This window comes from Scyliorhinus canicula, chromosome 10, assembly GCF_902713615.1.
Source record: "Scyliorhinus canicula chromosome 10, sScyCan1.1, whole genome shotgun sequence".
NCBI lineage: Eukaryota > Metazoa > Chordata > Chondrichthyes > Carcharhiniformes > Scyliorhinidae > Scyliorhinus > Scyliorhinus canicula.
In genome coordinates this window covers 21995731-22021888 of record NC_052155.1, presented here as the reverse complement: position 1 = coordinate 22021888, position 26158 = coordinate 21995731, and the positions used below count along the sequence as shown (strand labels likewise).

Here is a 26158-nt window from a genome sequence, read left to right as displayed (position 1 = left end):
GTTTGAGCCATACAGCCCACGGAGGTTTGCCAGTTCGATCCAGGAACTGAACTGGGTTGGTTCGTCTTGTATCGATTCTGGCTGATCCAAATAGGGAAGGTCAAGGATAGGTTAGAGGGCAGGAGAGATTAAATTACAAAGATGTCATGAAATAAATGGCAAAGCGAGTGTTAATGGGAGGAGTAAAGTAATGAACCGTTGGTCCAGAGTCAGCGTTCGTGGCAGAGTAAAGCTCTGGAAGCAAAAACACGATACTGACTTGCACGGAGCAAAAAAACAAAAGAATCAAAATGGAGGACCGAGTTCACGGTCTGAACTGTGTCCAGAAGGCTATGAAGTGCCGAACTGGAAGTGAGGTGCTGTTCCTCACGTTTGTGCTCGGCTCCCCTGCTGCAAGCTGAGGACAGAAAACATGAGAACAATATTATGTAGTAAACAACCGGAAGGGCGGAGTCATGCTTCTGGACTGAGTGCAACTGTTCGCAAAATGGCCGCCGAATCTGTGTTTGGACACTTCTTCAGAGCCCTTGACCATAAATGTTTCTCTCCCCAGATGCAACCAGACCTGCTGGGCATTTACAGCATTTTTTTGTTTTTAAATCTGTTGTCCTTGCATGATCCAGCCAGACCCACAAAAATGTAGTTCACTCTTTTTTTTCAATATAAATTTAGAGTACCCAATTCCTTTTTTCCTATTAAGGGGCAATTTAGCATGGCCAATCCACCTAGCCTGCACATCTTTGCGTTGTGGGGGTGAAACCCACACAAACACGGGGAGAATGTCCAAACTCCACACGGACAGTGACCTAGAGCCGGGATCGAACTTGTGACCTTGGCGTCCTGAGGCAGCAGGGCTAACCCACTGCGCCACCGTGCTGCCGTAGTTCACTCTTAACTGCCCTCAGAAATGTCCTAGTCAGTCACTCAGTTCCTAAAGGCAGCTCACCACTGCAGTTTCAATGCAATTCGGGATGAGCAATAAATCCTGGCCTTACCAGTGGTGGTCACATCTTAAGAATGAACACAATAAAAACTTCAACGGCTATGTAATAATTTCAGGAAGCTCGGAATGAAAAGGCTGCAGTGAATGTATTATACCAATAATCCACCAGTGTATTTGTATCTGTGCTGTTGCCCTTGTGGGCTTCTCCTGTGGGCTATTGTATGGCATTATCCATAGGGGAACATGTTGGGGCATGTATGGGCTCCGCCCATGGCTCCTCCCCTTGAAGGGAGGTATAGCAGTCGACCTGTAGGCGGTTCTCAGTATTGGTTCAGTCGCAGGCAGGCACTGTTCTAAGTTGATTAAAGCCACGGTTTACTTCTACTCATGTCTCGAGTGAATTGATGGTTGCATCAAAGGCCAAACTGGTTTCTTTTAAAATGAAAATAAAGCTGCAATCGCGGCACACAAAACCAACGTGCCAGCCCAGGACTGTCGGGAACTGCCGGTCTGGGAGCTACATTTAAAGATCCTGCTAATGAACCACAGCTGGATGGGCCTCAGCCCGCTCACTATGGAAACATCTATTCTACAAAGCCCATGGAGTGATCAATCAGCGATTTCCCTGTAGTCCGAATGGGGATTATTATAGGCTGGGAGGTACTTTGGGATGTATTGAAGTGTGGAAGGCACCATATCAATAGTGTTTCTTTTCTTATAGCAACTACTGCAGCCTTGCCCTATCTATCTGCTTCCTTTTCTGCTATTGCACTTACCTATCAAACTCACACAACTGCAGGTGGTAGTATTAATGCTCAGTGCAGTGGACTGCCAGGCTCCATCAAACCATTTGTTCTCCAGAATCTGTCATATGAGAACAGGAAGGAGAGTTGCAATGTATTTGCCTTCAAAAAGACTATGAATGGGGGAAGTAGAAGGGCTGAGTGGTCTCCCTGATCTATTTGATATTGATTAAGTTGGGATAGGGATGGCACTGAAAATGGCTTCAGAGTCAGTGGGATAGAATTCCCAGTCTCCGATCAGCTCTTGTAGCCACAGTATTAATATGGCTGGTCCAGTTCAGTTTCTGGTCAATGGTAATCTTCAGGATTAGGATTCAGTAATGATAATGCTATTGAATATCCAGGGAGATGGTTGGATTTTCTCCTGTTGGAGATGGTCATTGCCTGGCATTTGTGTAGCACAAACATTACTTCCTACTTAGCCGAAGCCTGAATGTTATCCAAGTCTTGGTGCATATGGGTGCTTCGATATCTGGGGAGTCACAAATCATGCTGAACATTGTGCAATCATCAGCAAACATCCCCACTTCTCCCCTAATGGTGGAGGGAAGGTCATTGATCAACAAATTGAAAATCGTTGAGCCTAGATCTCTGCCCTGAGGAACTGCTGCAGTGATGTCCAAATACTGAGGTGATTGATCTCCAACAACCATAACCATCTTCCTTTGTGCCAGGAATGACACCAACTTGATTCCCTTGACTCCAGGTTTGCTAGGGCTGCTTCTTGTCACACTTGGCCCAGGTGCTGCCTTGATATCAAGGGCAGTGACTCTCGCCTCCCTTTTTGAGTTCCAGCCCTTCTGTCCATATTTGGACCAAAGCTGCAATGAGAACAGGGCCTTATGTTGCCCATTCCTAATTGTCCTTGAGATGAGAGCAGTTGAGAGTTATCCACATTGCTGTGGGTCTGGAGTCACATATGGTCCAGACCAGATACGGATGGCAGATTTACCTTCCCTAAAGGACATTAGTGAACCATGAGGGGTTTTATTTTTTATTTATTTACTTAATTAAGGGGCAATTTATTGTGACCAATCCACCTACCCTGCACATCTTTGGGTGGTGGGGGTGAGACCCACGCAGACACCAGGAGAAGGTGCAAACTCCACACAGACAGTAACCGAGAGCTGGGTTTCAAACCCGGGTCATCAGCGCGTGAGGCAGTAGTGCTAACCACTGAGCCATCATGCTGCCCCACCACAAGGGCTTTTATGATCATCGATGATAGTTTCACAGACGGCATTACAGAGACTAGTTTTTAATTCTTGATTTTTAAAATATTAATCGATTAAATGTGAATGACATCAGCTTCCATGGTGGGAGTTGAACCTGTTTCCCTCGGGCCCAAGCTTCGAATTAAAAAATCAGGTGACATTACGACTACATCATTATCTCCCCCTCTATCCCAGATCTCCCCACTTGGGGGTAGTGCCCATATGTGTGGGGGGTGACATTGCCCATGAGTGTGGGGTGTGGGGGACTCTTTCAAAATGGCGGCCCAATCTCAGAGTTCAGTTCTCAAGAGTTGAAAAAAAATTCTAAGTGTGGGCTAGACCCCAGAGAAACTGCCCAGGCCCAAAAAGTGACTACGTGTCTTTGGATAGCCCCCGCCCTCTTTAGGCCCTCAAGCCCCCCCCCCCCCCCCCCCCCCTCTAAGAGGGACCCTACTTACCTGCCCTGCACATCCCCACCTTTCAAACCCATCCCTCCACCCTCCTTTTATCGACATGGCCTCCCTCGGGCCCTGACGTTTGACAGTGCCACCCTGGCACCCAGGCAGTGTTCCTGCCATCTTTAGCACTGCCACTGGGCTTTTATGACCGTGCCATCTGGGTAATGTCAAGGTGCCCATGTTCCAGGGGGAGGGCCAGGGGGCCACCCTGCACTATCCCTGGCCACCCAGGGGCCTCCAAGAGACCTCCCCTCGGGTCCTCGTGGATCAGACTGATAGGCGCCTGGCTGCAATCTCCCTGGGGATGCTGGTAGCTCGAAGGAGGCCGGTAAATCCTGGGTAGGTAGGTCTTAGGTAGGTTTAGGACCTACTTTAGTGAGCATTGTTTGGTCCCGCCCCTTTTGGGCAGAGTTCCAATCCCAATGCCTCGCGGGTCTTGGGTGTATCCCGCACTGTAGTGATTCTAGATTACGGAATCTGGGCTAAAGGCAGGTTAGGTCACAAATCATCCATGATCTAATTAAATGGCAGGACAGGCTCGGGGGGGGCTGAATGGCCGATTCTTACTATCTTCCTATGCCCTAACTTATATAGCTATAAGTCTCCTGAAAAGAGAGGTGAGGTTTGTGGTGAACGTATTATGGTAACCATTCACCACTGTACTACATTGTACCACACTGTTGCCCATGTGGGCTCCACCTATGGACCATTGTACTGTACTACACTGATTGTATCATGTTGGTGCCGTTGTGGGCTCCGCCCCTGGCTCCGTCCCCTTGAGGGGAGGTAAAAAGAGCAGTAGCCCTGTAGGCGTCTCTCATTGCAGAGCAGTCGCAGGCAGGCACTGTTCTAGTTGATTAAAGCCACTGTTGACATTTATTCTCTGTCTCGTGTGAATTGATGGTCGCATCAAGGTTCATTCGGAAAGCTGAGTCAATCACTATGGGCTGAATGGCCTCCTTCTGTGCTGTATCAGAGTTGCAGGAAACCCAGCTTCGATGATAGTCATAAAGTACGATACCATTAAACAAAATAGAACATAGAACATAGAACAGTACAGCACAGAACAGGCCCTTTGGCCCTCGATGTTGTGCCGAGCAATGAACACCCCACTCCCCTACTCAAGCCAACGTATCCACCCTATACCAGTAACCCCCCCCCCAAATGGGCATTTAACAGGAGGTGAAAAGGGAAACTGGAGAGGTTTAGGGTTGAAAGACATTCTTGAAAAGAAGGGTTTCGAAAGAGTGTTTTGGGATGTGTTTCTTGAACACAGTCAAAGGTTGGTTCCATTAGACTAGCAGCAAAACCTGACTTTGAAAACAAACAAGTCCCCAGATAATCCTCAGACATGTCTGATGAAGAAATATTAGTCAGCATCCCGTGATAGTATTTGCAGGAACAAGCTAAACTAAAACGTCTCAACAGCAATCTTTTCAGTTTCCATTACTGGCTGCACTTTCCACAGGTCAAAGAAAACATTTATTTGCCCAAGTTTTTGCATGCGACATTCCTGAGGTTGAGATGATCCAGAAGCACGGCTCCAGGCACTCAAAACATATCATCAGATCTCTTCCAGTCCCATGGCCACCATGACATGAAAGGGCTGTGTGTCGCTGTTTGGTAATGTGTCAACTCCAGATCTGAGGCAGCTATGTTGGGAGGTTTCAACAGAGAGGAAATGTTGGGAACTAAAGAGGTGATTCACTCTGGTGCATGAAAACCAAATGTTCAGCAATTGTGGAGGATCACCGATAATAAGCTGACTGAAGGAGTTTTGGAAACACATCACTTATACAAGTTCCAGGATTTAAAGAAAAAAAAATGTTGTTTACAGTGATCTGGAGGATGAAAGGTTGCACAGTGAGCATTCAACGCTGGAACTATCAACAGCACTGCCTCACGATGCGATGACGCAGGGTAAATGAAAACTGAAAGAGAAAATAAAATAACTAAATAGGCACTTATCTAAACAGATTTACCATGAAGGCTAAACTTTTGAACTGCGAGAAAACAACGCCTGTTTTATTTTGTGCTGTGATCATGTTTACTGTGCGTTTCCCCTCAGGAATCCTTCTACACTTTGAAGAAATGGGTAAAGGAATTGAAAGAGCATGGGCCTGAAAATATTGTGGTCGCAATTGCTGGCAACAAATGTGACCTTTCTGATATGAGGTTGGTATTTACACAGCACAATCTATCTTGGTTTGTGCAGAAGCAGCAAGTCGTCTCTGCCCTTTCAGCAATTCAGGATTGCATCTATATTAAAGGTTTTTGCCACTTCCCTCAAAACCGTGTTCATAGAATCCCGACAGTGCAGAAGGAGGCCATTCGGCCCGTCGGGTCTACACTGACCCTCCAAAAGAGGGTCACTGAGGGGAACATGAAGAGGAAATTTAGCATGGCCAATCCACCCAACCTGCACATCTTTGGACTGTGGGAGGAAACCCATGCACACACGGGGAGGAAGTACAAACTACACACAGACCGTCACCCGAGGCCGGAATTGAACCCGGGTTCCTTGCGCTGTGAGACAACAGTGCCAATCACTGTGCCACCATGCCACCCACCGTGCCTACCGTCACTAACTACTGTGTTGCGCTGCAAAGTATCTTCATCGTTTTCGCACAAAATTCAATCCATTTCATTTGATTACTGATCTGATGAGTTTGGCTCATAAACAGCTTACATTGTTAAATATTATCATTTAATCGGGTCGCTGTCCGTGTGGAGTTTGCATATTCTCCCCGTGGCTGTGTGGGTCACACCGCCTCATCCCAAAGATGTGCAGGGTAGGTGGATTGGCCACGCTAAATTACCCCTTAATTGGAAAAACAAATTGGGTGATTCAAATTGGAAAAAAAAAGTTTTACCGGTTGACATAAGGTAAATGCAACATCATTTATTGCTCACAATTTGTTTTTAAAAAGACGAACGGTCGTAGCGGGACCCACCCACCGTGGGAGATCCAGCGACCCAGGCAGAAATCCTTTGATTTTCGCGAGATTGGACAATCTCAGGGTGGGTTGGGGGTTGGGGGGGGGGGGCAGTACATGTGAATGAATAATAGCTCATTAGAAAAGATTCTAATTTTACTGATGCCCCACTGCTAATTGGATGAGCCACTTACACATACACAAACCTTAAAAGCTGAAGATGTTTTCGATAATCTCTCTATCCCTGATTGACTCAGCTTTAGTTAATCAACCTTTTTTTGCTGTTCCAGAGAGGTTACAGTGAAGGATGCCCAGGAATATGTGAAGTTCATCAATGCCATCTTTGTTGAAACAAGTGCAAAAAATGCCACTAACGTCGGAGAGCTCTTTGAGAGAATCAGTAAGTAATGCTGCGCCTTCGAAAATTAATGACCGGGAATGCTGCCCGAGCACCAAACTTTGTACATTAAACTGTTGAGAATCCAAGGGGGGCACTTCCTCTTCTTAAAAATAATATAATACAAGGTGAATCATGATAGTGATCAGGTGATGCCAACCTGGCGTTATAAAAGTTTCAGAAATGTGGGAGCATGGGAATATTGAAGGAGTTAAGGAGTTTTGAGGTCCTTGGAAGGAATTAATTTGATTTCTAACTTCCAACGCAGTGGGGTTGTCGGGAGCTCACAGAAAAACATCTTTGAGGTTTAGAAAGAGGAATTTAGGAAAGTTAATCGTAGCAATTGAGAACAAATATAAAATAGAGACCATTTTTCATAGAATTTACAGTGCAGAAGGAGGCCATTCAGCCCATCGAGTCTGCACCGGCTCTTGGAAAGAGCACCCTACCCAAGGTCAACACCTCCACCCTTTCCCCATAACCCAGTAACCCCACCCAACACTAAGGGCAATTTTGGACACTAAGGGAAATTTATTATGGCCAATCCACCTAACCTGCACATCTTTGGACTGTGGGAGGAAACCGGAGCACCCGGAGGAAACCCACGCACACACGGGGAGGATGTGCAGACTCCGCACAGTTTGAGAGGTGCCATCTCACAGAAAAGGTGGATGAAATTCTGGAATTGCTGAGGTTGTATATTTTATATCTCCGATCTATGCAAAGGCGGCCAAAAGAGAAAACGCTGGAAAATCTCAGCAGGTCAGGCAGCATCTGTAGGGAGAGAAAAGAGCTAACGTTTCGAGTCCAGATCACCCTTTGTCAGCACGGTAGCACAAGTGGATAGCACCGTGGCTTCACAGTGCCAGGGTCCCAGGTTCGATTCACCGCTGGGTCACTGTCTGGATGGAGTCTGCACTTTCTCCCCGTGTCTGCGTGGGTTTCCTCCGGGTGCTCCGGTTTCCTCCCACAGTCCAAAGACGTGCAGATTAGGTGGATTGGCCATGAAAAATTGCTCTTAGTGACCAAAAAAGGTTATGTGGGGTTATTGGGTTACGGGGATAGGGTGGAGGTGGGGGCTTAAATGGGTCGGTGCAGACTCGATGGGCCGAATGGCCTCCTTCTGCACTGTATGTTCTGTGTAAAGCTCATCTGGACTCGAAACGTTCGCTCTTTTCTCTTCCTACTGATGCTGCCAGACCTGCTGAGATTTTCCAGCATTTTCTCTTTTTAGGTTTCAGATTCCAGCTTCTGCAGTAATTTGCTTTTATGCAGAGGTGGCGCTCGTTTATTTGCCTGTACTAACTTCGTGGTTAGTGAAGGAAGTGAGAGTTGAAATTTCAGGGGCACTGGCCATCATCTTCCGGTCTTCCCTCGACTCAGGGAAGGTGCCAGAGGACTGGAGAATTGAAAATGTTACGCTCTTGTTCAAAAAACGTTATACGATACGCCCGGTCATTATAGACCAGTCAGTTTGACTTTGGTGGTGGGGAAGTTTCTAGAAATAATCATTCGGGATAGAATTAATAGTCAGATGAAAAAAACGCCTGTTAATTAGGAAGAGCAGCACTGATTTCTTAAGGGAAAGTCATGTTTCACTAAGTTGGAAACCGAGAGGGTTGATGAGGGTAATGCTGTTGATGTGGTGTCCCTGGACTTACAAAATAAAAGATATAACTCTAAAATCCATGCAAGAGCAGAGGGACCTGGGTGTATATGTGCATAAGTCTTTGAAGGAGGCAGGACAGGTGGAGAGAGCAGTTAATAAAGCAGATAGTATTCTGGGCTTTATTAATAGGAACACAGAGTACAAGAGCAAGGAGGTTACGCTGAACTTATACAAGACGGCATGAGTGTGAGCTGGAAGGTGGAAGGTTCCTCGAGTGGATGTAGCTGTTACAAGGGGGCATAACTATAAAGTTCAGGGTGGGAGATATAGCAGGGATGTCCAAGGTAGGTTCTTTACTCAGAGAGTGGTTAGGGTGTGGAATGGACTGCCTGCTGTGATAGTGGAGTCGGACACTTATTGGATAGTTATTGGATAGGCACATGGAGCACACCAGAATGACAGGGAGTGGGATAGCTTGATCTTGGTTTTGGACAATGCTCGGCACAACATCGAGGGCTGAAGGGCCTGTTCTGTGCTGTACTGTTCTATGTTATGTGTTCTTAAGACACTAGTTAGATCTCCGCTGAATACTGTGTACTAGGAAGGATGTGAACACATCGGCGAGGGTGCAGAAGAGGTTTACAAGTGAGTTCCAGGCATGAGAAACTTCAGTTAGGAAGAGACATTGGAGGCTAAGAGGAGACTGGGCTGGGGTGTTCACAATTCTGAAAGGCTGGACAGAGTGCATAGGGAGAAACCCCAAGGCACAGATTTAAAACGATTTGCAAAAAAAGTAAATGTAACGTTAGAATAAAAACCTTTCCACACAGCGAATGGTTTGGGTCTGGAATGCACTGCGTGGAAGTGTGGCAGAGGCAGGTTTAATCAAAGCATTCAAGAGGGCATTAGATGATTATGTGCAGGGGAGGGGGAAAAGGCAAGTAAATGGCACTAAGTTATAAGGCTCATTCGGAGAGCTGTTATAGACACGATCGGCTGAGTGGCTTTCTTATGCACTGTAACAATTCTGCAATTGCGGAATGACTGATGTATGGGCTTCCTTGCTGGGAAAGATCCAGAAATACATTTAAATATGTCTGCACCATATTATCCTGGGGCCCGTGGACTAGTGGCTTCACCTGGGAGACCTGGCCAAGGTGCTGTTTGGTACAAGTCCACACCAATGTGGACTAGTCGGAAGAATACCCGGGAGGGTCTCCAATCCATTGGAGTTCCCCGGGTGGTCAGGCTCTGGACATGTTGGTACCCTGGCACTTCCGCTAGCATCTGGGAACCTTGGCTCTGCCACCTGGGCACCTTGACATTGCCACCCAGGCAAATTCCCAGCCGACGCACACTGCCAGGATGGCAGAAGCACTGCCATGGTACCAGGATGGCAGTGCCGAGATGCCCAAGTGCCAGGTTTCCTATGCCACGGATTGGGTCTGGGGTGGCTTTGTCCTTTTGAGCTGGGGTCATGGTGCGGGTGGGGGGCTGAAGGCCCCCATAAGAGGTAGATTGGGTGCAGTGGGGAGTCTGGAGTCTGCGGTGAGATGGCTGAGGGGGGTCAAAATATTGGGGCACCACAATACTCTTCTGAGCTTGTCAGTGCAGGAAATGAATGTAAATGTGGCCTTGGCATTCCTCACTAAGGCCAAAATCGGCAAAGTGCCATTAAATAGCGGTGTCATTCTCAGGGCCAAACACCCCACTAAACATACCCAAACGGGACTATTTCTGTCCAGTGACATCACGTCCAGTTTATCAAGCACCTTTTCAGGTACAGAAGTGGCATTGGACAAAAATGGATGACGAGCTGAAGGAAGTGATATTGGGAAAAGAGATCAAGGGCTTGGTTAAGGAGGGTCCCAAAGGAAGAGGGGTCTGAAGTGGCAGGGCTGGGTTTAGTGATAGAGTTCAGCAGCATAGCGATGAAGGCACATCCTTTAATGGTCAGGCAGAAGGGGGATGGGTTTGCAAAATGGGTCAGAGTTAGAGGAATGGAGAGCTTGGGTCAGTTGCATAATTGGAGGAGGTTACAGAGGCAGGAAAAGACGAGGACATGAAGGAATTTAAAGACAAAAGTTAGATTTTTTAAAAATTAGCCATTGGTGACCTGGGAATCAATGTATGTTGGCAAACAAAGACACGATGGATGAACGGGACTAACGGAATTTTAGTTAACCTGGAGTTGACGAAAGTTGGGAAATGTCAAGCCTGGAAGTGACCATAGTCGGCTGTTGTTGTGCGAAGCAGGGGCTGTTCTTCTTGAAGAAGAGTTGTGAGGGGATTTAATATAGATGCTCAAGATGATGAGGTGTCTAGGCAGGGTGGATAGGGAGAGACTGTTCTCATTGGTAGAAGAGCTAAAAATTACAGGCTTTGGGGTGATTGACAAAATAAAAAACAGCAACATGAGGGGAACCTTTCTCTTGTAGTGGTTAGGATCTGGAATGCATTTCCTGTGATGCGGTGGAAGCAGATACAATCATTCCTTTCATCAAAGAATTAGATAATTATTTGAAGAGAAAAGAATTTGCAAGGTTACAGGGAAGAGGTGGGGGAGTGAGACGTGGTGAATTGCTCTTGGAATGAGTCAGCACAGACAAGACAGACTGAGGGGCCTCCTTCTATATGAGATGGATGGATGCCATCATCATGATTCTAGTTGAGGGTTTGAACAGTAAATGGGTTGAAGTTGGACCGGAGATGAGTAATACAGAGCTGGAAGCAGGCAGCCTTTGTGATATGAACAATGTGAAAAGCTCTTGAGGTTGAATAGCTTGCCTGGGGAAATGGAGGCCATTTATTATTCAAACTTTTGGGAGGTCCAGTGTGAAGGAGGACCAGAACAAAAAGTTTATCAAGGGTACAGAAGCTACCAGGCATCTGCCTCAACATTAAAACAATGCTGAACACAAGAGCTATCGTTAGATTAGTGCTGTGTTAATAACAGAATTAAATGCAGACACAAGTATATTTTAAATGAATTGATGTAAGCCAAGGGAGCTTCTTTGAAACATTCCCTAATTCTGTATGTGTGGCAGTTGCCATTTCTCAGTGTTAATGATCTGGACTTGCACTTGTATTGAGCCAGGGCAGTCACCGACTCGGTAATCAGGTCAATAGTAAGTTTACAGCAACTCCCCTGTGCTTCCTTTTGAGCCTCTGCTCTGTTTTGGTGAAGCAAGATCACAACTGATTTGAGATCAGGGCAGTGACGGTAGAAAGCAGCACGGGGCTGACAGCTCCTGAATTCAGTGGCTGTCAGAAGTGGCGGGCTGGCAGGAGACACAAAACAACCTGGTAACTGGGAGTATTGCCAAATCCCTGGACAGAAATCTTGGAAAGCCATAGCAGTGGCTGGTATGAGCGACGGGAAGATGCAGAACAATGTGGCAGGTGTTTTTGTGCAGTGGTATTACCTGCCTTGTCATGCTGCTACTGGGGTATAAGAGATAGGAACCTGTTCTGTTCCTTGCATTAATTTCCCTCACTTTGGACACGGGTTCACTGCAAAGTACGCAGGTTCAGGAGACCATGGAGATGTAAATTGTGACTGATCTGTCTGAAGGAGAGGGCTCTCTCTTTCTGTGCCCTCCTACATTCCCAGCCACATTCACTTATATGTAGTCAGCTGGTGGGGGAATTTGGCAGAAAGCTACACCAGAACAGAGAACTTGCTTTGCCATTTCAACAGCGGCTGGGCAAACTGTGAAACGTGTCACTGTCTTCAGCAAATTTTCCCGTTAACTTGTAATGATTGTGTGCTGTGGAATTTGGTATTGCAATACTTTCTCAATGCAGATTCCCGGCGGGTCAGAAAATGATAAACTTTCGCTGAGCTCAGTAATCCAGATGATGCAGGAAATGGAAAAGTCGCACGTTTTTAGAATGAGGGTGCTCTTGGAGGCTAGGGTCATTGGTTGCACCAACCTGCCTACTGAGCTTGCCCATGCTGAGTATGGTCACTCGAGGGCAAAGGAAATACAAATCAGTTGGTTAATACTGCAACCTTGAAATCTCTCAACTAGACACATAGGAAAATGCAGGTAGAGAAAGAAATATGTATTGCAGACAATATGTAACAGCAGGTGTCCTCTGGGGCAGATCTGCTCGGGCTCCTATGTTGTTGAAGAAAAAAACGCAATGAATTTACTGATTATTTCAAACACCTGCTGAAAAAGAGTTGCCTTGATTCTTGGCAATTCCTTTAACAACAAAACGCACACACGATCGACCCCGTACTAAGTTATCTGTTCTGAACTGAGATGGCTGTAAGGGGCACTAAAATGGTTCTGATCTTTATGCGTTAGGAAAGGGAAGAGGGTCCCTATTCCAGATTGCCATATGTTTTTGAGTGCGGAGCAAAGTCAGCCAAATTTTCTTTGAAGAAGTCGATGAACGGCTGCTATCTCCAGGCGAGCCCCTGAGTTGATCCTCTCAAGGCAAACTTGATTTTTTTCCAGACTGAGAAACCCTGCCATGTCGCTGACCCACACACCCGACTCCGGGGGCTCCGAGCCCCTCCATCCCAGCCAGACTGAGAAACCCTGCCATGTCGCTGACCCACACACCCGACTTCGGGGGCTCCGAGTCCCTCCATCCCAGCCAGACTGAGAAACCCTGCCATGTCGCTGACCCACACACCCGACTTCGGGGGCTCCGCGTCCCTCCATCCCAGCCAGACTGAGAAACCCTGCCATGTCGCTGACCCACATACCCGACTCCGGGGGCTCCGAGCCCCTCCATCCCAGCCAGACTGAGAAACCCTGCCATGTCGCTGACCCACATACCCGACTTCGGGGGCTCCGAGCCCCTCCATCCCAGCCAGACTGAGAAACCCTGCCATGTCGCTGACCCACATACCCGACTTCGGGGGCTCCGAGCCCCTCCATCCCAGCCAGACTGAGAAACCCTGCCATGTCGCTGACCCACACACCCGACTCCGGGGGCTCCGAGTCCCTCCATCCCAGCCAGACTGAGAAACCCTGCCATGTCGCTGACCCACACACCCGACTTCGGGGGCTCCGAGTCCCTCCATCCCAGCCAGACTGAGAAACCCTGCCATGTCGCTGACCCACATACCCGACTCCGGGGGCTCCGAGTCCCTCCATCCCAGCCAGACTGAGAAACCCTGCCATGTCGCTGACCCACACACCCGACTTCGGGGGCTCCGCGTCCCTCCATCCCAGCCAGACTGAGAAACCCTGCCATGTCGCTGACCCACATACCCGACTCCGGGGGCTCCGAGTCCCTCCATCCCAGCCAGACTGAGAAACCCTGCCATGTCGCTGACCCACACACCCGACTCCGGGGGCTCCGAGTCCCTCCATCCCAGCCAGACTGAGAAACCCTGCCATGTCGCTGACCCACACACCCGACTTCGGGGGCTCCGCGTCCCTCCATCCCAGCCAGACTGAGAAACCCTGCCATGTCGCTGACCCACACACCCGACTCCGGGGGCTCCGCGTCCCTCCATCCCAGCCAGACTGAGAAACCCTGCCATGTCGCTGACCCACATACCCGACTTCGGGGGCTCCGAGTCCCTCCATCCCAGCAAAATCCGTCTCCGGGCCACCAAGGCGGCGAAGGCCAGGACATCTATAGAATAGATGGCATTGAGGTGCGTAGGGAAGAAGTGTTGGCAATTCTGGACAAGGTGAAAATAGATAAGTCCCCGGGGCCTGATGGGATTTATCCTAGGATTCTCTGGGAAGCCAGGGAAGAGATTGCTGAGCCTTTGGCTTTGATTTTTAGGTCATCATTGGCTACAGGAATAGTGCCAGAGGACTGGAGGATAGCAAATGTGGTCCCTTTGTTCAAGAAGGGGAGTAGAGATAACCCCGGTAACTATAGGCCGGTGAGCCTAACGTCTGTGGTGGGTAAAGTCTTGGAGAGGATCTAGATAGGAATAATATGATTAGGGATAGTCAGCATGGTTTTGTGAAGGGTAGGTCATGCCTCACAAACCTTATCGAGTTCTTTGAGAAGGTGACTGAACAGGTAGACGAGGGTAGAGCAGTTGATGTGGTGTATATGGATTTCAGTAAAGCGTTTGATAAGGTTCCCCACGGTCGGCTATTGCAGAAAATACGGAGGCTGGGAATTGAGGGTGATTTAGAGATGTGGATCAGAAATTGGCTAGTTGAAAGAAGACAGAGAGTGGTAGTTGATGGGAAATGTTCAGAATGGAGTTCAGTTACGAGTGGCGTACCACAAGGATCTGTTCTGGGGCCGTTGCTGTTTGTCATTTTTATAAATGACCTAGAGGAGGGCGCAGAAGGATGGGTGAGTAAATTTGCAGACGACACTAAAGTCGGTGGAGTTGTAGACAGTGCGGAAGGATGTTGCAGGTTACAGAAGGACATAGATAAGCTGCAGAGCTGGGCTGAGAGGTGGCAAATTGAGTTTAATGTGGAGAAGTGTGAGGTGATTCACTTTGGAAAGAATAACAGGAATAAGGAATATTTGGCTAATGGTAAAATTCTTGGTAGTGTGGATGAGCAGAGGGATCTCGGTGTCCATGTACATAGATCCCTGAAAGTTGCCACCCAGGTTGATAGGGTTGTGAAGAAGGCCTATGGTGTGTTGGCCTTTATTGGTAGAGGGATTGAGTTCCGGAGCCATGAGGTCATGTTGCAGTTGTACAAAACTCTAGTACGGCCACATTTGGAGTATTGCGTACAGTTCTGGTCGCCTCATTATTGGAAGGACGTGGAAGCTTTGGAACGGGTGCAGAGGAGATTTACCAGGATGTTGCCTGGTCTGGAGGGAAAATCTTATGAAGAAAGGCTGATGGACTTGAGGTTGTTTTCGTTAGAGAGAAGAAGGTTAAGAGGTGACTTAATAGAGGCATACAAAATGATCAGAGGGTTAGATAGAGTGGACAGCGAGAGCCTTCTCCCGCGGATGGAGGTGGCTAGCACGAGGGGACATAGCCTTAAACTGAGGGGTAATAGATATAGGACAGAGGTCAGAGGTGGGTTTTTTACGCAAAGAGTGGTGAGGCCGTGGAATGCCCTACCTGCAACAGTAGTGAACTCGCCAACATTGAGGGCATTTAAAAGTTTATTGGATAAGCATATGGATGATAAGGGCATAGTGTAGGTTAGATGGCCTTTAGTTTTTTTCCATGTCGGTGCAACATCGAGGGCCGAAGGGCCTGTACTGCGCTGTATCGTTCTATGTTCTATGTTCTATCAGCTCCCTTCCCTCCCTCGGCCCCCGGATCATCCGATAACCCAAATATTGCCAGTTCTGGACTTGGGGTTACCCTCCCTTCCAGGACTCCATAACATCCGCAAATCCCTGCCAGAATCCCCTCAACTTCGGACGTACCCAGAACATATGCACATGGTTAGCCGGGCTATCCTCACACCGCCCACATCTATCCTCCACCTCCTCAAAGAACCTGCTCATTCGGGCTACCATCATGTGGGCCCTGTGGACCACTTTGAACTGGCTCAGTCTAAGCTGACACAGGACAAAGATGAATTAACTCTTTCAAGACTTTTTCCCACTTTTCCATTTCCAGCTTTCTTCCCAGCTCCTCTTTCCACTTCTGCTTCACTTCCCTAATCGGGGCCCGCTCCCACTCCATCAATTCCTTTGTATATCTCCTGAAATCCTCCCCTCTCCAAGCCCCGTTTTTGACATAACCTTATCCTGTAGCCCCCTCAGGGGGAGACGAGGGAAGCTTGGAATCTGCCTCCTGACAAAGTCCCGGACCTGAAGATATCGAAACCCCTTCCTGCCCGGTAGCTCAAACTCCTTCTCTGGTGCCTTCAAGGTCGGAAAGCCCTCCTGGATAAATAAATCCCCAAATCTCTTGATCCCTGCCTACTGCCACCTCCTGAAGCCCCCATCCAGTCTCCCCGGGATAAACCGGTGATTGTTACAGATCGGAGACCACACTGATGATACCTCCAATCCCATGTGCTGCCTCCATTGCCCCCACACCCTTAGGGCTGCCACCACCACAGGGTTTGTGATGCACAATCAATGGACACGAAACGTAGATAAAGTCCGAACGATAGGCTTTAATACACAAGAAGTGGACCCAGCAGCAGACGTACCGAAGAATGACAGACTGCCGGGGAACACGGGTTCTTATACCCCGCCTCGTAGGCGGAGGCACATGACATACCTGGGCCAATGGACAGCGAGTCCTCTGCACCAATGGCAGCTCACACTCCCAGGTACCGTAATACCCCTAGTCATACTACCACATTCACCCCCTGTTGAGAAAGGAACCGGGGGGGGGGGGGTACGGGGAACATGGAGGTGGGGAGGGGGGGGGGGGGGTGCGTGTCCCGTGAGTACGTGAGAGACTGGTAGTATGACTAGAGATGTTAGATCGTACCATTGCATTGATGGCTGCCCACTGGCCCGCAACTATTTACAAAATACAGAACAGTAACTATGTACAGTTTGGGAAAAATGGGGAGAGAAAAAAAACAAAGCAAAAACAAGAGTCCATCAGCAGTTCACATGGATTCGATCAGCCAATCAGGTGCCTTGGATGTCCTGTGTGACCTGCGTAGCTGTGCCGGCAACGTTGGAGCGGTGGTTGTCCGTGAACTCCGGGAGCGATGATCCTGTCCGTTACCCCAGGGGTTGTAACTGGTCGTCCTGCTGGAGGCGAAGTCCATGCTGAGATGTTCGAAGGGGCGGGAAGCCTTCATATGCGCTCGTTCAGGGCGGTAGAAGTGCGGTTTGCACTCCGCGCAGATGTGGCATTCCCTAGTCACTGTCCTGACCTCCTCGATGGAGTAGAGCAGGTTGCGGGTCTTTATAAAGTGGAAAATGCGGGTGACCCCTGGGTGGCAGAGGTCCGCGTGGAGGGTTCGGAGGCGGTCCACTTGTACGTTGGCACAGGTGCCGCGGGACAGGGCATCGGGAGGCTCATTTAGCTTCCCAGGACGATACAAGATGTCGTAGCTGTAGGTGGACAGTTCGATCCTCCACCGCAAGATCTTGTCGTTCTTTATCTTGCCCCTCTGTGTTGTTGAACGTGAAGGCCACTGACCATTGGTCTGTGAGGGGGGTGAATCTCCTGCCGGCCAGATAGTGCCTCCAATGTTGCACAGCTTCGACTATGGCCTGTGCTTCCTTCTCGACCGAGGAGTGGCAGATTACGGAAGCGTAGAGGGTACGGGAGAAGAAGACCACGGGTTTGCCCGCTTGATTGAGGGTGGCTGCCAGAGCTACATCGGACGCGTCACTCTCGACCTGGAAGGGGAGGGACTAGTCGATAGCGCGCATCGTGGCCTTTGCAATGTCTGCTTTGATGCGGCTAAAGGCCTGGCGGGCCTCCACCGACAGGGGAAAAGTGGCTGACTGGATGAGGGGACGGGCTTTGTCGGCGTAGTTGGGGACCCACTGGGTGTAATATGAAAAGAAGTCCAAATAGCACTTGAGGGCTTTCAGGGAGTGTGGGAGGGGGAACTCCATCAGGGGGCGCATGCGTTCAGGGCCGGGGCCCAGTACTCCGTTACGCACTACGTAGCCGAGGATGGCTAGACGGTCGGTGCTAAACATGCATTTGTCCTTGTTGTAGGGCAGATTCAGGAGTTTTGCGGTTCAGAGGAATTTTTGGAGGTTGGTGTCATGGTCCTGCTGATCGTGGCCGCAGATGGTGACGTCATCGAGACACGGGAAGGTTGCCCGTAAACCGTATTGGTCGACCATTCGGCCCATCTCCCTTTGGAAGACCGAGACCCCGTTTGTGACACCGAAGGGAACCCTTAAAAAGTGATAGAGTCGCCCGTCCGCTTCGAACGCAGTGTACTTTAGGTCACTCGTGCGGATGGGGAGCTGATGGTAGGCGGACCTGAGGTCCACCATGGAGAAGACCTTGTACTGCGCGATCCTGTTGACCAGGTCGGAGATACATGGGAGAGGATATGCGTCCAGCTGCGTAAACCTGTTGATGATCTGACTGTAGTCTATGATCATCGTATTTTTCTCCCTGGTCTTGACCACCAGCACTTGTGCTCGCCAGGGGCTGTTGCTAGCCTCAATAACCCCTTCCTTCAGAAGCCTTTGGACTTCGGACCTGATGAAGGTCCGGTCCTGGGCACTGTACCGTCTGCTCCTGGTGGCGACTGGTTTGCAATCCAGGGTGAGGTTTCCAAACAAGGATGGGGGATCGACCTTGAGGGACACTAGGCTGCAGACAGTAAGGGGGGGCATAGGGCCGCTGAATTTGAATGTTAAGCTCTGGAGGTTGCACTGGAAATCTAACCCCAGGAGTGCTGCCGCGCAGAGGTGGGGAAGGACGAAGAGCTTGTAATTTTTAAACTCCCTCCCCTGGAGCATGAAGTCTGCTATGCAGCACCCTGTGATCTGGACCGAGTGCAAACCGGAGGCCAGAGCGATTTTTTGTTTGACTGGGTAAACGGGAAGTGCGCAGCGTCTTACCGTGGCGGGGTGGACAAAACTCTCTATGCTCCTGGAGTCCAGCAGGCAGCTTGTCTTGTGGCCGTTGAGGAGGATCTTCGTGGTTGCTGTGGATAGAGTGCGAGGCCGCGACTGGTCCAATGTGACTGAGGCGAGTCGTGGCAGAAACTCTGAGTCATCATCAGGCAGAGAGTAGTCACCTGCGGGGTCCTCGGTGCCGGTCCACGATGGCGGCGCCCGTCGGTCGCACATGGTGGGGGGTGGACAAAATGGCAGCGCCCGTTCCCCGCACCCCCACCAAAATGGTGGCACCCGGGGATCGCACGTGGCGGTGGGAGGTTGAGGCAGCGAGGTCCGCGGGCCACACGGGGCCCCTGAAGAGAGCGGGGCGGAGGACCCGCTGCTTGGGACCGCAGCGACCGCTTTGGATTGGCAAATGGCCACAAAGTGGCCCTTTATGCCGCAGCCCTTGCAGGTTGTGGTGCGGGCCGAGCAGCGTTGGCGGGGGTGCTTTGCCTGGCCGCAGAAGTAGCAGCGGGGCCCTGTGGGTTTATCGGGGCGCCCTGCGGTGCAGGCCGTGTGGGTGAGGGAGGTTGCGTTCCACGCTGCCCAGGGGGCCGCTGCGCGATCGGGGGTGTACACGGGCATTCCGATTAGCAATGTCTAGGGAAGAGGTGAGGGCCCGTGCCTCCGTGAGGCTTAAAGTCTCTCTCTCTAAAAGTCTTTGGCGGATCTGCGAGGACTGCATACCTGCAACGAAGGCGTCTCTGATCAGAAGTTCGATATGCTTGGCAGCAGAAACCTGTGGGCAGCCGCAGTTCCTCCCCAGCATGAGGAGGGCCCGGTAAAATTCGTCCAGAGACTCACCAGGTAGTTACTGCCTCATGGCCAGTAAGTGCTGAGCGTAGACTTGGTTCACCGGCCGTATGAAATGTCCTTTAAGTAAGTCCATGACCGCGTTGTAGTCTGGCGTGTCCTCTATGAGCGTGTACACGGTGGTGCCAACGCACGAGTGCAGGATGTACAATTTCTGTTCCCTCGTCGGGACGTTTTCGGCTGTACTCGGGTAGCTATTGAAGCAAGCCAGCCAGTGTTTAAATGCTGCTGTTGCATTCACTGCGTGCGGGCTGAGTCGAAGACACTCCGGCTTGATACGAAGCTCCATCCTTTAAAATATTGTGTATTAAATTGATGCACCATCAATGGACACTAAACGTAGGCTTTAATACACAAGAAGTGGACCCGGAAGCAGACGTACAGAAGAATAGCAGACTGCCGGAGAACACGGGTTCTTATACCCCGCCTCGTAGGCAGAGCTACCTACCTCTCGGCCAATCGGCTGAGAGGCACATGACATACCTGGGCCAATGGGCAGCGAGTCCTCTGCACAAAACCTGTAATCGCCACATTTATTTTTCTTAAAAAAGCCTTTGGGATAAAAATTGGAAGGCATTGAAAAAAGTAAAGCAGTCTTGGGGGAACCCCCCTCCACCCACCCACCCCCAACCGGGTCTGTAACATAAAGCAGCAATTCATCCGCATAAAGAGAAACCCTGTGCTCCAACCCCCCCTTTCCCCTCACTATTCCCCGCCACACACTCGATGCTCTAAGGGCCATTGTTAAAGGCTCTATGGCCAGGGTAAACAATAATGGGGAGAGCGGGTGTCCCTACCTTGTCCCTCTCCCGAGATTAAAATATTCCCATTGGATTTGGTTGGTTCTCACATTTGCCACCGGGGCCTCGTACAACAGCCGGACCCAGTCCATAAATCCCTGCCCAACCCCAAACCTGCCTAAGATATCCCATAGGTACTTCCACTCCACCCGGTCGAAAGCCTTCTCCGCGTTCATGGCTACTTCCACCTCAGCCTCACTCCCTTCGGCTGGCATCATTATAACATTGAGAAGCCGCCTAATATTAGACATCAGGTGCCTGCCCTTCACAAACCCCGTCTGATCCTCACCTATTACCTCCGGGACCCAATCCTCTATTCTGGTGGCCAAGACCTTTGCCAGTAATTTAGCATCTACATTTAAAAGGGAAATAGGTCTGTACGGTTCCACAGCTCTCCGGGTCCTTGTCTCACTTCAGGATGAGAGAGATTGATGGCTATGATAGCGTTGGGGAAAGCACTCCCAACTCCTTGGATTCATTGAAAGCCTTGACTAACAGCGGTCCCACTAGCCCCGAAAACTTTTTATTAAATTCCACTGGGAATCCGTCAGGTCCCGGTCCTTACCTGATTGCACCGTCCCCAATCCGTCTATCACTTCACGGAGCCCAATTGGGCCCCCAAAACTTCCATCAGCTCCTCATTTACCTTCTGAAACTCTAGCCTCTCCAGGAATTGGTTCATTCCCTCCTCCCTGCAGGGGGTTCCGACTCGTATTAACAGCTTTAAAATTCACGGAACACGTAATTAACCGCCCCCGGGTCCCTCACTACTTTCCCCCTCACATCCTTAATTTTCCCTATCTCTCTCGTCGCCTCCTGCATCCTCAGCTGATGCACGAACATCCTGCTAGCTTTCTCCCCATATTCGTACAGTGCCACTTTTATGCTCCTCAGCTGTCCCTCCGCCTTATCTATGGAAAGGAGCCCAACTTCCATTTGAAGTCTCTGATGCTACTTCAGGAGCTCCTCATTCGGACACTCATCCGCATATCTCCTATCCACATGCAAGATTTCTCCTCCTAGCCCGCCCATTCAGCCCTCTCCCTATGGGCCCGAATCAAAATATATTCCCCTGCGCTTTCAGTGCCTCCCACACAACCCCAGTCGCGGTCTCTCCAGTATCGTTGGTTTTAATATACCCCCGAATGGCCTCCCCCACTCACTCACATATCTTATCGTCTGCTAACAGCCCTGCATCTAGCCTCCACTGTGGGCGCTGAGAGTTTCCTGTGTTCACCTGTAGGTCTAGCCAATGTGGCGCAAGGTCCGACATTACAATTACTGAATACTCTGTGTCCACCACCCTCGCTAACAATGTTTTGTCCATTTAAAAAAAAATCGATCCTGGAGTGCACCTTGTGTACATGAAAGTAGAATGAATATTCCTTGCTCCTTGGCTTCTCAAATCTTCACGGATCAACACCTCCCATGTGCTCCATGAACTCCGCAGCTCTTTCGCCATTGCTGTTACCTTTCCCGACTTAGAACTCGACCGGTCCATCCGAGGATCCAAGACTGCGTTAAAATCACCCCCCATGATCAACCAGTGCGAGTCGAGGTCCTGAATTTTCCCAGCATCTTCCTAACAAACGTGATGTTGTCCCAGTTTAGGGCATATATATTCACCAGCACCACTGCCATTCCCTCCAGTTTCCCACTCGCCATGATAAATCTGCCTCCTGGGTCTGTCTCCATTTTCCCCACCTCAAACGCCACCGTTTTGTTAATCAGGATGGCCACCCCCAGTCTGGTTACCCCCGCCCCCCACCTCGCCACTTTTCAGCTCACCCCCCACTTTGCTTCTATGAGCCAGCCTTACCAGCTAGCCCAGCAGCTCCACCCCTGATGCCTAAATGTCTACTGGCTGCTGGATCTTTACACCCCAGCTCTTAACATGAGTTTTCAAAACAATAGCACCAAGCGCAAAAAGCAAACACACCATCCACTTAAGGTCCAAGCGCTCAACGGCCCACCCCTCCCCCTTTGCAACATTTCATCAATCCCATCACCTTCAAACAGAGCCCCAAACAATGGAAGTGTAAACAAACAAGATAAATGGAGAAACAGAAAAAATTATGCATGTAAAAACTCAAACAGATGTCTTTCCCTCCTAGACCATCTTAATTTGAAAGCTTTTCTTCAACCCCCTCCATTCTTTTTTTTATTTTCCCTTTTTTTACAATCACAAACAAAAAGTAAGAAACTGTACCCTAGTACATACACTGAAAGGTCAAAGTTAGATAACTAAAAAAAACCCGTCTCTTCCCAGTCATCGCAACTCAGGTTACAGTGCACCACAGAACATTTTGATTTAAATCGTTACCGACCAGTTTTCTTTTTTTAATTAAGTCCTTACGGGTCCCCCAGATTGTTGTCTTTCATAAAGCCCGCCACTTCTTCCAGCGAGCCAAAATATAGTTCCCATTCCTCGTAGGTTACCCAAAGACGAGCCGGTAGAGTAGTCCAAATTTTATTCCCTTTGCATACAGAGCCGCTTTAACTTTATTAAAATTTGCCCTCCTCTGAGCAAGTTCCGCTCCCAAGTCTTGGTAAACCCAGATCTTAGTTTCTTCCCATACGAACCGTTTTGTCTCCCTAGCCCATCTCATGATGCGTTCCTTGTCCAGGAATCGCCTCACCACCATCGCCTTCGGGGGCTCACGACCCTGGGACTTGTGCATAAGTGCCCTGTGAGCCTGGTCCACCTCCAACGGCTTGTCGATCGCCTCTGCCCCCATCATTTTCTCAAACATCTTCACAACATACGCACAGGCATCCGATCCTTCCTTTCCCTCTGGGAGACCAACGATCCGAACGTTCTGCCTGTGGGAATGATTCTCCAGGTCCTCCACCTTTTCCAGCAGCTGCTTTTGTCAATCCTGTAAAATACCAATTTGCAGTGCCATCCCAGTGGACTGCTCCTCTTGTTCCGTCGCTTGCTCCAGTAGCTTTTGGATCGACTGTCCCTGGGCCTTCACTGTCATCTCCATCCGGTCGACAGCCTCCTTAATCGAGGCTACCACCTTGGTCATGTCCTCCGCACACTCCTTACGGTGCCGGGCGAACTTCTCATCCAGGTATGTAACCAACTGATCCATCGCCCATTGGGCCTGTGGGGCTGGACCTCGCTTCTCTGCCATTGCAGCCAACAAGCTCAGATCCTCGCTTCCAACCAACTTTTGATTCCTTCTTTTGCGATTATTTTTCGAGCAAAATTCCATAGAATAGGAGTCGTGTGGGACCACATGTGAATCACGCCGGCGGGACTCGGTGGGCACTCGGCCCGTCGAGCGCGGAGAATTTCCGCGGGGGCCGACGGGCGGATCCGCACAGAATCGCGGAAGTGCCGGCTCGCCGGATTTCTGACGTGAACGGCTATTCTCCGTCCCGCGACGGCCGCGATTCCAGCACGGATGATCGGCGAAGCCGCCCGTGGTTCCTGGGACTCCAGCATACCGCTACAGTACCTCTTCTGACCACTGCAGCACAATGCCTGGAGTGGGTGAGTGAGCTGTCGGCCAATCTGATTGGACAACAGCTTTCCAAGGTGGGACTTTTGCCCCAAGTGCAGACTGAAGTCCGCCTGCTGCCAATCAGCTCTCATTTGAGTGTGAAATGGCAGTGGGCCTCTTGGAGTCGTCGGGGAGGCGTTCCTCGACGACCCTCCAGATGACGGGCACCGAGCACTTGCGATCCTGAAAATCCAGGTCACAGTGCCACAATTTCCCTGAGCAGTTCTACTGCAGCTCCTATGGATGGGTCTTCGACCGTCAAATTGGATGAATAGGTTGTTAATGCACTGTTGGTGCCAGGGTTTGGAGATCAGTACTGAATGCCTGCATTTATGGACTACTTTAATATGACTCATCTATCTCAAAAGAGTTTCACACAATGAATTCTTTCTTCGGCTGCAGCACGTTTTCATGTCGGGAGCCATCCTGCACGAACACCAGAAGTGATTTGAAGGGAGAACACACAATCCTAGTGTTTCAGGGGGGTTGAAAGTTGTGAAGGTTGTCACAAAATCAAGTTTTTAGATCAAACAGAGAGAAAGAGATCAGATCCGATGCATTGGGCCAGGGATATTTTAAATTTGGTTTGGCTGAGATCTGGTTTCTTTCTTTGCTGTGAATGGAGCAGGAATATATTGTTAGCTGAGGGAGCTTTAGCATACTTTCCCCTCATTTGGAAGTGAATAGTGCTGATACTTGGTTACCTGAAGTGAAAAGTACTCCGTTCCCCACTACAAACATTCCTCACTTCAATAAGTTTGCAATTCAGACCAGGAAAGCTATGAAGATTATTCAATTTTGTTGAAGAAATGTTTTCTTAAAATCCTTGAGCGAGGAGTATGTTTCAGTTAAATTGACTGTTTCTGCTCCTGAGGATCACGTTTCTTTTTATACAGTGCTCCATTGCACTGACAGGATTACAGTGGACCTGGATACATAAGAACATAAGAACGAGGAGCGGGAGTTGCAATTCAGCCCTTCGAGCCTGCTCCACCATTCAATACGATCATAGCTGATCTCATCTCAGCCTCCTCTCCACCTTCCTGCCTGTTCCCCATAACCCTTCACCCCACTACTAATTAAAAAACGATCGATCTCCTTAGATTTGTTTAGTGTTCCGCCATCCACTGCAATCTGGGGTGGAGAATTCCACAGATTCACAACCCTTTGAGTGAAGTAATTCCTCCTCATTTCTGTTTTAAATCTGCCACCCCTAAGCCTAAAACTACGGCCGTGCATGTCATAATATGCACTCATGTTCGTAATGAGATACAGACAGGCAGTGATGGACACACACAGGAACCAATCACCACACAGAATACAGATCAACCAATCACCAGGCAGGACACTGCAGGGTACATTACCAATATAAAACACACAAAGCAGGAAGGCTCGGCCTCTTCGTACTGGTGATTGCTGTAGCAACAGTCAGGGTGCAATGTACAGTCAGCACCTACTACACATGGCACAGAGCAAGTCTGGGCAAGCCAGACCAAGGTTAGCAAGTTTAGATGAATAGAGTGTCGACCCACAGCCAACTGTGTACATTACTCGGCAAGTTCAATAAAGCAATGTTGAACCATCTACAGCATTGGAAGCCTGTTTTTAAGTGATACTGCTTCGAGTTGCAGTCCGTGTTAATCCAACATATATAACACATCAGTTTGAATGTCCAAAAGGGGAAACATCCGCTCTACATCTATCCTGTCAATCCCCTTTAGCATCTTATTTACCTCAATTAGTTCTCCCCTCACTCTTCTCAACTCTAGTGAGTAGAAGTTTAAACGGCTCAATCTTTCTTCATTAGACAAGTACTTCATCCCTGGACTCAATCTAGTGACCATTCTCTGAACCGCCTCTAATGTGTTTACATCCTTCCCCAAGTAAGGGGATCAAAACTGTGCACAGTACTCCACTTGTGGTCTCACCAATGCCCTATACAGCTGCAACAGCACTTCCCAACTTTCATACAATCACCTAACCTATCTACATCCATTTGTAAATTTCTTATGTTCTCATTGTAATTTAGTACCGCACCTATTTTCATGTCAGCTGTAAATTTGGCTACTTTTAACCCTGCATCCAAGTCATTAATATATATTGTAAATAGTTGGAGCCTGAGGACCAAACCCTGACACACAACTAGCTACATCCTGGCAACCAGAAAAAGACCCATTTATCCCCACACTTTGCTTTCTGTTGGCTA

The 26158-nt window shown here is 49.3% G+C and overlaps 1 protein-coding gene across 2 annotated transcripts in view; it reads left to right on the top strand.

The window, feature by feature from the left end:
• The window catches only part of rab31 (RAB31, member RAS oncogene family), a 132894-nt gene that overhangs the window by 67631 nt on the left and 39105 nt on the right, over positions 1-26158 (top strand). For both annotated transcript variants that reach the window (XM_038808675.1, XM_038808676.1), the window contains exons 5-6: positions 5487-5593; positions 6645-6754. In XM_038808675.1, the coding sequence (XP_038664603.1) occupies positions 5487-5593; positions 6645-6754 (217 nt within the window). The remainder of the gene's footprint in view (positions 1-5486; positions 5594-6644; positions 6755-26158) is intronic.